This window comes from Triturus cristatus, chromosome 3_1, assembly GCF_964204655.1.
Source record: "Triturus cristatus chromosome 3_1, aTriCri1.1, whole genome shotgun sequence".
NCBI classification, from domain to species: domain Eukaryota; kingdom Metazoa; phylum Chordata; class Amphibia; order Caudata; family Salamandridae; genus Triturus; species Triturus cristatus.
The window spans coordinates 1,153,676,983-1,153,690,600 of record NC_140583.1 but is presented as its reverse complement, the minus strand read 5'-3'; the positions used below and the strand labels follow the sequence as shown (position 1 = coordinate 1,153,690,600).

General features: G+C 47.1%; 1 protein-coding gene across 2 annotated transcripts in view; it reads left to right on the top strand.

The window, feature by feature from the left end:
* The window catches only part of LOC146861662 (nicotinamide N-methyltransferase-like), a 172,046-nt gene that overhangs the window by 115,770 nt on the left and 42,658 nt on the right, over positions 1-13,618 (top strand). For both annotated transcript variants that reach the window (XM_085646013.1, XM_085646012.1), the window contains exon 2: positions 3,672-3,879. In XM_085646013.1, coding sequence (XP_085502139.1) covers positions 3,672-3,879 — 208 coding nt within the window. The remainder of the gene's footprint in view (positions 1-3,671; positions 3,880-13,618) is intronic.

The following is a 13,618-nucleotide window of genomic DNA, read 5'->3' as shown; positions in this document are numbered from 1 at the left end:
ATTTTCAATAGTAGCGTGCAGCTATTTAACATATGCTATATAATTCATTCTTTGAATTTCAAAGTGTAATTTTTCCAATGGCATCTACAGAACACAATGACGACAACAAACCAAATTGAGCTCATTCCAGACATTTTCAAAAAAGGGGGCCACACACTCATAACACACAACACAGGCTAGCCATTCTTACACAAAAACACGGTTGCTACTCACTCAGACATGTACTTCACAAGCATCACCACTGGTGTCAGTCCACAAACCACTTAGACACTCACAAAAAACAATCAACCCACAAATCAACATTTAGGACAAAAACAAGAGGCAGCCCACAGACTGTACTCAAACCAAACCATTTGTAAATACCAATTGTAAATCATATTTACAAACGAAAGAGCTCTCAAAAATATAGTACAGAGACTGCACCAAAACAGCCCAAAGGCTGTGCCATGTTCAAAAAGACAGGCTCTAGCCCAAGACCTTTTCCAAAATTCACCGAATTACCAGTTGGGCTGGCAGAACACTCAAAAGCGCTCCATATTACCACTTATGAATTTTACTAAGCCCGTCGATCAAAATCCCTTTTTTCTATATACATTTGTTCCACAGTGTACAATACATTATGGAAGAAATACCGTATTTAACATACATACATATGTCTGTTGGGTATCCCCTCTGGGGAAGCCGGCTGATTTTGTCTTTAAATCCATTGTGGTACCACCAAGACAGCAACAAATCCTACGATGTGCGCTACTAGCAGGCATGCCAAAAATATTATACTAAATATAATATTTATCAGTTTAATAGTACTTTCCCAAAATATAGTACCGATCCAAATATACCAAAAATAGAGAAACATCTCCTCATTATCTGCCCCTTTTTATTGCAATAAAAATGACCAAACTAAACCAAAACCTTGCCAAGAAAATCCAAGAAGTGTTGCATTAGCGACCTTACCAAACAAAAGTCTTCAGTTTCCAACTGCCAAGCTTGGAATCGACCTAATGGTCACTGTGAGACGAACGCCAAAGGGATCTCCATCGACGACCGGTCACCGCCTGGAGGGTCAAATCGGGAAAATCAGAAAAGCACCTTGGTCTGCAAAGACAAGGGTCTCCCTATGCAGTGTACATCCTCAGCGAGATTCCAAACCTCCATCGAGACCACTCTTTCAGGTGACCGCGTCTCCGATGAGTCCCACGTTGGGCGCCAATTTGTGTGAGTGAGACTCTCTAGAAGCCCACCAGTACAGGGGTTCGCCCTTCTGCGTACTCAAGTCCTTATCACTCATGAGTGATACTACATTGACACAGAGCCCTCAGGCAATATATGAGGTAGTACATGGAGCACAGAAACCATGGGTCTTTTATGCTCAGTTTGTAGCTGAGTAAGCGTGAAGGCTCAAAAAGAGGTGGTACAAGTATACACAAGAATAGTTATTCACATATAAGGACTAACAGAAAATACTTAGTCAACAAAGTAGGAGGAGTAACAAAAACCCTTACATCTGTTGTAATAGCCTGACAGTTGCACCCTAAGACAGATACATTCTAGCAGCTACAGGCCTTTCTGAGCATGCGCAGTGCTCTGGCTCAGTGCTGAAGGCGTTAACTATAGATGATGACTCAGGCGTAATAGAGAAGCAGGCAACAGTGAAGACGGGGAAGCACATGGCCAGCACATGGCTAACTAAAATGGCTGCCACAAACAAAATGGCTTCAGCTCATGCTTACAGCAATTTCTGCTAGTTTCCACAGTGTGAGAAATGACTTCTGAGATACCGCCTCACAACTTGTGTGATCTCATTCACATTCCCTCAGGCTCAGACTCATGAAGGAATAAGTGAAACCAAACCAACAACGCCATTATGACACATACGCACAGTAATAATATTTATTAACATATATATTAAAGTCATTAGGCATAAAGGCTTGAAGTAAACTGGAAGTGATGTTTCATTTGCAGTGGTCCTTTAGAGAGAAGGACATGATGCAGGTCAGGCAGAGAGAACCAAAAGTAAAAAATGTGTCCATAGCATAATAGAGCCAAAGGTGCATAAGGAAAGATGAAGTTTAAAAGGAAGCTCACCCAAGCGCTGTTTGCCGCATCAGAGACCAGAGGAGAAATAATATGAGCGGCACGCTAACAAAATGGCGCCCCTTTCCTTAAGGATCTATGACTTTAATTAACCATCCTCAGCAAATGAAGATTGGAAACAATGTCTTCCCTTGTTCCTCTACAACCGACAGTCTCTTCTTCCGTCTACATATGAAGCCTCCTAGAACATTTGCTGAATTGTGCTCATATTTCTTATCAACTGTATGCTGATGATACTCTGCATGGATTGAAGTAACTTCTGAAGACGTCACCCTGCTTGTTTTGACTCGTGAGGACATCCAATTCATAATATTTTTTACAGTTTTATGGCTACTTCTATCACACAGAGTTCTGGCTTAACTATCACATATCCTCAGTGTAATATTGTTATATGGTCTTAGCTAAGGAAAGATGAAGATTGAAAAGAAGCTTACCCAGGCGCTGTTTCCCGCATTAGAGACCATAAGAGAAATAATACGAGCGGCATGCTAACAAAATGGCGGCCTCTTGTGTGTTTGAAAAATCGTTGTTGCGGCAGAGTCTGGTGAAGGGCGGATTTGTAAGCTCTCCCGCTAGCTCACAGGTATGCCACCACATTATGAGGCATAGCACAAGCTTAGGGAGCACTGAACATGGTCTCCGTGCGGCCAAAAATTGCTTCGTAAACTCCGTGAAGAGACGAGCTTAGCAGTCCGCTGCCATCTTTTCCAGGCACATAAAGCACACCCACGGAAACTATTTCTAACTGAGAGCAGTTAAATGGTGGAATGAACTCCCTTATTGTATTTTGAAGATTTGTGACGAAAGGTATTTTTTGCGCTCTAAAAATATTATAACATAACAATTTAGTGGATATACTTGTGAAAAAACACTTAAAATGCACCAATGAACCCCTTGATCACTCACTACCCACTCTTCTGCTCAGTTGGTTGGCTGACTTCGTATATTTGCTCTTGAAACAGCATTTCAGTTTATCACAAGCTCTATAACTTTAGTGAGGTAGCATCGAGGCCAGCAACCCTGCTCTGAAAATTGTCCCAGCACAACAGAGCCCTACCCAGGATCTCTGCCTCTTCCAGGCCTGTCCCGAGGCCTTTGCTTCAGTTGTAATCCATATGAGCTGTGGAGGGGGTGGAGCTGTGAGTGGCGGTCAGGCTCCTCATGAGAAGACGAGGTAGATCTAGCCAGGTTATAGAGTACTATGTAAATGACAACCTCACAAATATAAAGATGAAAAGTGCCTCTTGGCTGCCTACATCACTCATGAAATAAACAATGAAAGCCACAAGTATGCTTTGATCTTTGACAAATATAGTATGGTTAAATGAGCCTTACCCCTCTGATACTGCACTTACTGTCATGTTAATTTCCATTCAATGTTCGTTAGAGAGTCTTTCTAGATAACCAGTCATTTTTATCACTGTTCTCTCAACCCTTTACAAAATAAGTATTTAATATGATTTTCTGACATTCTCATAAACAATGTATAAAACTAGGGTTGGGGTGATTAATGCAAGTAAGTTTTGTAAATACATTTAGCAAACCGTATTCATTATTTTACTAACTCTCCAAACCAGGTGCTGTGAAAGGAGACACTCTGATTGAAATTGGGAGTGGTCCCACCATTTACATGTTACTCTCAGCTTGTGAAGTTTTTAAGGAACTTATTGCTACAGACTACTGTGACCAAAATCGGAAAGAAATCGAAAAATGGTGGAAGAAAGAGCCAGGAGCCTTTGATTGGAGTCCGATTGTGAGACATGTTTGTGAGCTCGAAGGGCTCAGGTAAGAATAGTACGTGGTTGTTGCGGCCGTTTATGTAATAAATAAGCCCAGACGTTTTATGAGCAATAAATGATGTGTTCTATCAGGAACTGTTGGACATAGCCCTTCCAGCAAGGTCGCCCCCAAACATTTTGGCTTCCTCTTCCCCTTTTTGCTGAAATTGTTTTTGTTGGTTTTAGTACTCTGGGCCCTTTACTATTGTTAACCAGCGCTAAAATGCATGTGCTCTGTGCTTTCAACATGGTAACAATGGTTTAGCCACAATTGTCATATTTAATTTACTTCTAGGTCCCTAGTAAAGTGCACTACATGAAATGAATAAGTGAAACAAAAGAATAACAAAGCCCAAACAGTTTGAAAGTTTTAAGACTTAGTGTTTTTACACAACCTTGCTAAGGGCAGCAACCAGACAGTGTACTATTCAAGGCACCCAACATAATTTGAAGACTATTTGACAGTCCTTCACCAGATTTCAAAAGAAGGGGTAAGCCTGATAGTGTATTTTCACACACTTCTTTGGTCACAAAGCGGTCGACGCGTTTTGAACCCAAATGTAAATTGGTAGGGTTCTCCTCAGGACCTAGAACTCATTAAGAGCTCTTTTTGAGATTGTCAGATCTCTTCCGTTAAATATCTCCTAAGTGTGCATTGGGAAATGCCTTTATGTAGCCTTTTTGTGGTTGGAGTACGTCCTCTTACTTGGGCAATTGAATTATTTGTTCCTGCAATTCATTCTGCCAATGTGAGGGGGGCCGCTTCTGTCTTACGCCGTTAGCCTCTTGTGTCTTGATCTTGTGGTGACTCTCTGAGCGAGCTTTTTGGAGGGATGGGCGCAACTTTTTAATCTTGCATTGTCTCTGAAGCTTTTATTTCGTTAGGCGCGGTGCCCGAAACCTTTGTGTAAGGACAACACAAAGGTTTCAGGCGCCGCGGCTAACGGCATGAGAAAAAAATTAAGAATCAAAATTTGCGACACATCAGTTTATTTTGCTGGACAGTACAATAGCTGCATTTACTGTTTTGTTTTGCCATTTAAAAAAAAATACGTAATTACATAAAGTGCATAATCTGTTCTCCCAAAGGGTTGGTTCAATAGGCAATGCTGAACTGCAAGAACCAAGCTGCTGGAAGCAATAAAGACAAGCATTTGCAATGCAATAGGTCTCTCATTTGTGAGATTTTGAGCTATTGGCAGCTTCTTCTCCCATCCCCTCCAGTCCTGTCCTGTCTACTCCAGCTCAGCTCCAGTCATGCTCTTCCCTATATGAACAAGCATTTGCAATACATTTGCAAAACATTGACCTATTGGTATTGTAAATGACAATGCCTTTTATTATTGCAGGTTTTTTAAATATATAAATAAAAGGCATTGTCAGTTACAATACCAATAGGTCAATGTTTTGCAAATGCATTGCAAATGCTTGTTCATATAGGGAAGAGCATGACTGGAGCTGAGCTGGAGTAGACAGGTCTGGAGGGGATTGGAGAAGAAGCTGGAGCAGAGCAGTAGACAACTTGTAGTATAACAGGAATGAGCAAGCAGCACAAAGCAGGAGCAAAGAATCCAACAGTAAAAGCAAGTCAAAGGATTGGCGATGCACTGGCACTCTGTTCAGAGGCTCTTTATAACCTGTTAGGACATGAACCGCTTGGCAGCAAATGGCTGGTCTCTGAACAGGAACCACCTGTCAAGCACCCTATATAATGGTGTCGATGTTTGGTGGCCATCTTAGAGAGCAGTCTCACAAAAGGAGCGTTGGATGGTAGCTTCCCGCTAGATGTCCCCTTTGCTAGACCAGAAACATAACAGTATGGCCCGTCCAAACACTTTGGAGCTTTGAGTTTCCTGCAAATGGTGAGAATCGGAGAACAAAGGTACTGGCGGCAAATAGACATGAACAATTGACCATTTCATTCTTTCCTACTAAGACATCAGCACAAATAGGAACTTTCAGAGGCAATACAATCTGGCACTTAAGTGGAGTAAATGTAAGGGACTGAATGGAGGTCAAAGGATCAGGGATCGAGTTTAAAGCCTGGGAATGAAGCAGTAGGGACTCTAAAATACTGCATGTTGATATTTGAGATTTTGTTTTCCTTACTCTTTGTTTTTCTTCACCGTTCCCCTTCATGCCTCTTCCTAATTCTGGCAGGGAGGGCATGGTGTTTCATCACAGGTCAGGTGCCATATTAAGATGTGTTAATTCAAGGAGATGACATTATGATCGGGTTGCTGGAAATGGTAGTGCAGCATCTTGATGTGATTGCTCTGTTGTACATAGGGCATCTCTCAAGAATGTTAATACACAGAGTTGAAAATGAAATAACGTCAGCCACAATTATAGAGCTGAATGCTTAAAGGCTGTGTCTATACTACACATTACACAATTATATACAAAGTACAATTTTGACTTACAATAGCTCAAATTAGGACAGCATTACTTAAAGTACATTCTTTAAGGTACAGTGGTACAAACTAAGAACTGTTTTGAGGCAACATTCGACGCATCATCCTAATAATACAATTCTGAATGTTTGCAACAGCATGTTGCTATTTCTCGCCATAATCATGTGGTTAACTCAGCTAAATTACATTCCAAAATTACCAGGAAACAGTTTGCCAGCCAATATTGTGAAGTCAAACATGTACGAGTAAAAGAGTGTCTTGATGGCCAAAACATGACTCATAATACATTTTCCTTTCCAACTTAGCATAACAAATGTGAGGGCAGAGCTCTGTAGAGGAAACATATTCTACAATTTAACAAAGTGTGAGCGAAAAGGGGAAGGGATATGGCGGGGGATAACCACAGCCGAGAAAAACCATGGTTAAAACTAGTCTCCACAAACTAATACTAAAGTAACAATATATTATCCATCAGTGAAGAATTAGTCGATAGGGTGTGTAACACATTTTTTATTCATTTAAGCCTTTGAAATAAAACACATGCTAAGATGTTAAAGAAAAAAAAAGATAGTGCAAAGATTTGTGAAAAATGAGCACGAAGTAGACAACCATGTCCGTCCCCTTGGGAATAACCCACTCAGATGTTAAGTGACCTGTGGAGCAAGAACTGCTTGTGCCACACTTTGTGCTTTAATTGTCTCCAGAGGAATATTAGCCCTGCAAACACTAGTAAATCCTCATATGGGCAATCGAATCATTAAACCGTGATTCAGGCTGTTGGAATGCAGACAACTAAAACTAAGCCACAATCTAAATACAGCATACCCATAGCCAAAAAAACAACTACTCACATGCATTTAGGCATACATCCTTGTAGAGGGTTATATGCACGTTTTACGAATTATGGTTTAAATCTTTTATTGAATTTTATCAACATACAGTACATTCCATGTTGCAAAAGCTAAATTGCGGCCAATTTCTCTATGAATACAGTCAAAGCTGGGCGACCTTAGCAGATGAGGAACGTAATAAAATGAGACAAAACATAACATGAAATATAAAGGAAACCTACTGTAAACCCTCCCCCCACTGCCACCCCATCCCTTGTCCACCAAAGAAAAGAATGTGTTCAGTGCTAGAGTCTCGTAGTTGGAGCATGGGCCTTTTCTTGCCGGTTCTTTGAGAATCAGAAAGCGGCAAGAGGCGGAGGCACCTAGGACAAGTGATTTCCCTGAATTCGGAAGAGAGAAGAGACAAAAAGGGTTGCCAAAGCTCGTCAAATGTGGACCCCTTCCCAGCTAGTGTCAGCGTCAGCTTCTCCATCCCCAGGACATGCCACAAACGGTGTAGCCAGCCTGTGAAAGAAGGGGGTTGGGAGGTGCGCCAAAGAGTGAGGACGTTTTGTACTGCCAAACCCAGCGCTATTGCCATCAGCCGGCCTTGTCGGGATTTGAGTGGGTAAGTCAAGGGGTTTGGAAGGCCCAGAAGGACGTAAGATGGGAAGCTTGGTATTTGTGTGTCTAAGTGTTTGTCTACCTCGTCCAGTACTTGAGTCAAGTATGCCTGGTTGCGTGAACAGTCCCATAGCAGGTGTACTAATGTGCCCACCTTCCCGCAGCCTCGCCAGAAAGTAGCTTCCTGAGTGGGATCTATTGAGTGAAGCTGTTCCGGAGTATAATACCAGTAGGGAACAAGTTTGGTAAGGGTTTCTGTCAGTCCCGTGTGATACGCTGATGCCCTGTAATATACCCCTTCCCGTTCTTTGTGGGTGAGTGTTCTACCCAAATCCCTCTCCCACCTCATGCGGCTAGTGCTGTACAAGCGTGTATTTTGGGCTAATAGCATTTTTTATAGGTCTGAGATGAGTTTTTTGTCGGAGGTGCGAGTGATGAGCCACTTCTCATAACGGGACAGGAGCCGACTGGCGAATGGCTTCACCTGAGTATGAAGGACCCAGTGTGAAATCTGACAATATCGGAGCCTTTCAGTTTCAGGGAGCCCATAGTCTAATTTGAGCTGGTGAAACAGTATAATTCCGTCCGTCAGTGCGCGGCATCCCGAGGAGTTCCACCGCGTGAAGGCTGCTACGTCCATGCCCGGCCGGAAGTCAAGGTTCTCAAACAACGGGGTAAGTGGCGAGGGAAAGGTGTTGAAGTTGTGCTTAGCGTTAGTATGGTCCCACGTTTCAAGAATGACCCGGGTAATATCGGACGCATAGAGGTTGGGTGGTCTATGTGTCCTCCGGAGGAAGGGGATTCCCTGCAGAGGTCTGGCTGCCACTGCCTGGTCCTGAAATAACCAGTGCTTTTCTGACTCCAGCTGGCACCACTCAACCAGGTGACGTAGCTGGGCCGCTTGGAAACAAAAGAGAAGATCAGGGATACCAAGACCCCCTCTCTCTGGGGTGAGCATCGTGCCTGCTTCATCCTAGGTTTGCGACCGTTCCAGATAAATCGTGCAAGTTCGGACTGTGTCTGTTTGATCCACCCCAACAGGGGTCGGAGGGGTAAGGTATGGAATAGGTATAAAATCTGTGGGAGGATTGTCAACTTGACCGCCGCTATTTTACCGAGCCAGGAGAGCGGGTAGTGCTTCCATTGGTTCAGTTCCCCATGGAATATCTGCAGCAGCCGTGTGAAGTTGATGGCAACCGTAGCAACTGATTTGTCCATATTCACCTTAAACCCAGATGCCAGGCCGAAGGCTTCTAATTCTGAGGCATGCCGGTAAAGCCAGGAGTGTGTTCGATAATGAGATCAGGATGTCATCAGCATAAAGGCTGACCGTGTGTGTATAGCCTCCGAATTTGATCCCTGTGCTCTCCGGGTGAGAACGGAGGCGGTGGGCCAAAGGCTCCATCTAAAATGCAAAGAGGAGTGGCGACAGGGGTCATCCCTGTTGCGTACCTATCTCTATAGGGAATCGAGATGACGTGTGGCCATTGACCTGAACCGTGGCCGTAGGGAACTTATAGCAGTTGAGGATGTAAGTTCGAAACTTCTCTCCCAATCCCACTCGAGCGAGAACCTGTTCTAAGTAAGCCCAATGGACCCGGTCGAAGGCCTTCTCGGCATCGATGGTGAGCATCATGTATTCCCCTTGCGTCCGGGAGGCCTTCTCAATAAGGTGACGGACCCGTTTTGGGTTGTCACTTGTATGGTGCTGGGGAATAAAAGCAGCCTGGTCCGGGTCAATCAGCCCTGGCATGTAAGGCAAGAGGCGAGCTGCCAGTATCCTAGTGTATAATTTGAGATCAATGTTGAGGAGGGATATGGGGTGATAGGCCCCACAGGAGGTCTTGTCCTTTCCTGGGTTCAGGATGACCACTATGGAGGCCTTGAGGAGTTCTGCTGGGATCGCTCCAGGTTCAGCAAATAAGTTGAAAAGCTTAGTTAACACTGGGGCTAACGGGGTACAGAACGTTTTATAAAATATGGCGGAAAAGCTGTCGGGCCTGGGGACCTTGGCAGGTATGAGCCGCGAGATAGCTGTGATGACCTCCTCCACCCTGCTGTCGCTGTCCAGGTGATCAGCCTGGGATTTCGTCAGGGTGGGCAAGCCGTCGGGCGTGAGAAAGGCAGCACCGTCCGCCGAAGACAGTGGGGAGCTGGCATAAAGGCTGGCGTAAAAGTCCCGGAACGCCTCAGCAATCTCATAATCTTTGGACACACGCCGCCTGTCTCCCCGTTGAATCTCTCGGACACACTGTCTCTGACGGGTCTCTCGTTGTTTACGGGCGAGGAGGCGGCCACACCTATTTCCTCCCATGTAGTATGCGTGTCGCAGTCGGAGGGCTGCGAACTCCGCTCTTTCCTGATCGAGCGATGCGAGCTGGTGTCACATATCTTTTAGTTGGCGTCAGACCCGAGGTGCTCCGGTTCGTTGATGTACCTGTTCTAATTCGTTTTCTGGGTAAGGTCACCCCTCTTATGCCTGCGCTCTACATTTTCCGCTGCAGATACAGCGACTAGTTACCCGCGTACAACCGCTTTAAGTGCTGCCCATTGTATGGAGAGGGAGGTGTCATTCGCATTATGAGAAAGGTAGTCTTTCATGGAGCGCTGTACCTGTTCTACGACTACGGTGTGTTGTAAAAGGGTGTCGCAGAGGCATCATAACCGAGGGGGTCGCTGCATGGGGGAAGAGTAAAGGTTGCAGTGACTGGTGCATGGTTGGATAAGGAGGCTACGACTATCTCCACGGCCGTAGCCAGCGCGTGCAGAGACGTGGATGCCAGCAGATAATCTAATCTAGCGTATGTTTTGTGCGCGTTAGAGTAATAAGATTATTCGCGGCTATGGGGGTGGAAGCAGCGCCACATGTCGATGAGGCCTATATCGTGCAGTCGGGTCAGACCAGCTATGGATAGTGCGCCTGTCTGGTTCGTGCGTTGACATGATCTGTCTGCGTTGTTATCAAGGAAAATGTTCAAGTCATCCCCAGGAGAATCTTACATTCTGTTGTTGCCGTCGCCTCAGTGAGCACGGTGTGTAAAAACTTTTCCTGTCCTTCGTTAGGGCCATAAACTGAGCCAACGGTAAACGTGAAACCCCCTAGAGCGGAACGATAGGTGAGGAGTCATCCCTTGATTTCAGCTTCCTTATGAAGAATGTCCCCCTGAAACCGTTGGGCTACCAGAATGGCCACCCCAGCTGATTTAGTGGGGCCGGAGGAAAACAGCTGGGTAGGGAACCTATGGGATTTGAGGCGGTGGCAGTCTTTTGACAGTAAATGTGTTTCCTGGAGTAAGCATATGTCTGCTTTGGAATTTTATAAGCAGGACAGGACCGCTTTACGTTTGATGGGATTGATGAGTCCCCACACATTCAGGGTGTGTATTCTAAGTGTGGAGGGAGTCATGTAGCTAGGTGAGGATGGCCAGCCATGGAGGAGATCCGAAATCCATTGCTCTATAAAGATAGGGCGGAGGTGATATCGAGAAGCACTGTCTGCGCAGATCTATGCTACCAGTTAAAAAGGGTGGACAAGGAACCCCAAAACCCCTAAAAAACAACAGTCCCAACCAAATGTCTATCTGAAGTCCTTCTGCAAGGAGCAAAACCAAAAAAGAAAAATAAGAAAAATCTGATCGGAGTCAATCATCCACCAATGATCGGAGAGTAGTGAACATGGGGGAAAAATTGTGGCCAGAGTTAACCCTTCCCCCCGCAAACAGCCCATTACAGAAGAGGTACACATCACAGAGAGCAGCAGGCCCAGTGAGTATCAGCCGGACTGTGTCTTCGCCAATTCCGTGGGCAGGGTCTCAAGGGCTGCTTTCTGTCCTTGTGATATTTCAGCAGGATGTGGACGTTTTTGGTGGAGCCGCCGACCCTGCTGTCGCCAACGAGGCTTCGCATCTGCCGTGCCTGGAACAGGGCCGTCATCCCCGCCTTCTTCCGCCAGGGGGTCCACTCCGAGCAGGTGGCAGGCCTCCAAGAGAGAGCGCAGCTGATGAGGCTTGCCATCCATGCAGAACACCAGGCGAAATGGGTGACCCCAGCTGTAGGAGATGTTGCGTTGTCGGAGGTACGCTGTGATGGGTTTGAAAGTTCTCCTTTTTTGTAGTGAGTGCTGCCAAGTCCTGGTAAAGGACAGGGGTCTGACCGCGAAAAATTAGGGGGTGTATCTGTCGAACCTTCTGTAGGATTTCTTCTTTGTTTCGAAAGTCCTGAACACAGACCAGGATATCAGATGGCGGGGCCGACGCTGGGCGCGACGGGCCTACTCTGTGCACCCTGTCCAGTCGAAGTTCGGTATCGAGCGGCCTGCCCAGAATATGATTGAAGAGCTCCCTGGTGTACTTGAAGATATCGCCTGCCTCCTCATCAGACTTCACCCCCCAAATCCTGACATTATGGCGACGGGAGCGGTTCTCCAGGTCTTCGAGATGCGACTGGAGATCTGCTTGTTGATCGTGGATTCTAATAACCTCCTGCTGGAGTGCCGCCAGTTCTGTGTCTCTCCCGTCGCCCTTCTCCTCCAATTCAGCGACCCTCTCTTCAATGCTGTCCATCTCCCTGCGGACATCTTTGATTTCTGCTGTAAGGTCCCATTTGAGGGTCTGCAGGTCCTCCCGTAGTGCGACAAACAGGGATTCCAGAAAGGCTTTTGTGATCGACTCACTACAGTCACCATGTGTGAGCGTGGACTGTTCGGAGCCTGCTGCTGTGTCGCCCATTTGGTGATCGCCCTGCGCCTTCGCGAACAACTCTTTGAGGGTTTTGTCTCTTCGCCCTCGAGAGAAAGAAAATGCTGCGCCCCAGCCAGAATCCGGTCCAAGTGCCGATTGTACCCGTGTGGGCGCGTCCGGTACAGAGGTGGCCGGATTGGACCCCGTACAGTTCCAGTACGTGCCCCAGAGCACTGTTGTCTGGATGCTCCGTAGCTAAAGGCCGGCAACAGGCTCCGGCCGATGGGCGCTGGTGAGCCTCTTGGCCTCCCAGGCTCTAGTAGCAGGCCACACTTCTTCGGTGGCGAGGTCTGGGACCCGCAGCATGTGTGTGATTCCGGCATCCCCCGCTCACTCCTGCTCCACCTCACCCGGGGGGCCAGAAGGACACGAAGTCCCAGCCCAGACCGCTGCAGGTCCGCCTCAAAGCCTCCTTTTCAAATTGCCCCACTGTGTTAGGCCTCGTGCCAGGAATCAGGGGCTGGCAGGCTGTAATGGCTGCCCAATCCTGCCTCTGGAGTGTAGTTATCCAGGTCTCCCCGCAGAGCCCGGGGCGGCTGTTGATCTCCTGCTCCTCCTCACCTGGCCGCAAGGCGAATGTCTATTCTGCCATTTGCTGCAGCAGGCTGCTTGGGTGCTTCAGATCGGCCTCCGGAGCCGTGAGACCCCAGTAGGCCATGTCGCAAAATGGTGGGTCCGCGCCTCGCCACTGGAGAGGCTGCTGTGGTGGAAGTCTTTGAGTCGCGTTGGGGACGTTGGGCGTGGGTAAGGTCTCTCAACTCTTGAGGGCTGTATCTGGGCCGGTCACCCTGGTTCCAAGCCTCGCTGCGTGGGCCCTGCGTCTCACGTGGCCACTGGCCACCCGACTCCTTGTCCCTCCTCACAGCCCGCGCACGCTACGGGTTGCCTCCCTGGAGCAGTCACTTGCCTGCAGATGGTGGGCAAAGGGGTCCCAACAGGACCTCGGGACCTTCGACCGGCCCTGGAGTCGCCGACTCTCCGTTGGTTTGCCCCAAATGGTGAGTGGGCGCCACACCTCTTCGGCCTCTGCTGCGCCGGGAGCTCGGTGCCCGCTGCCGTACCCCTTGGCGAATGCAGGCTGGTGGTCCGGTGCGCTCTCACAGCTAACCACTCGCGGGCGCGCTGCATGTCAGGCCGGC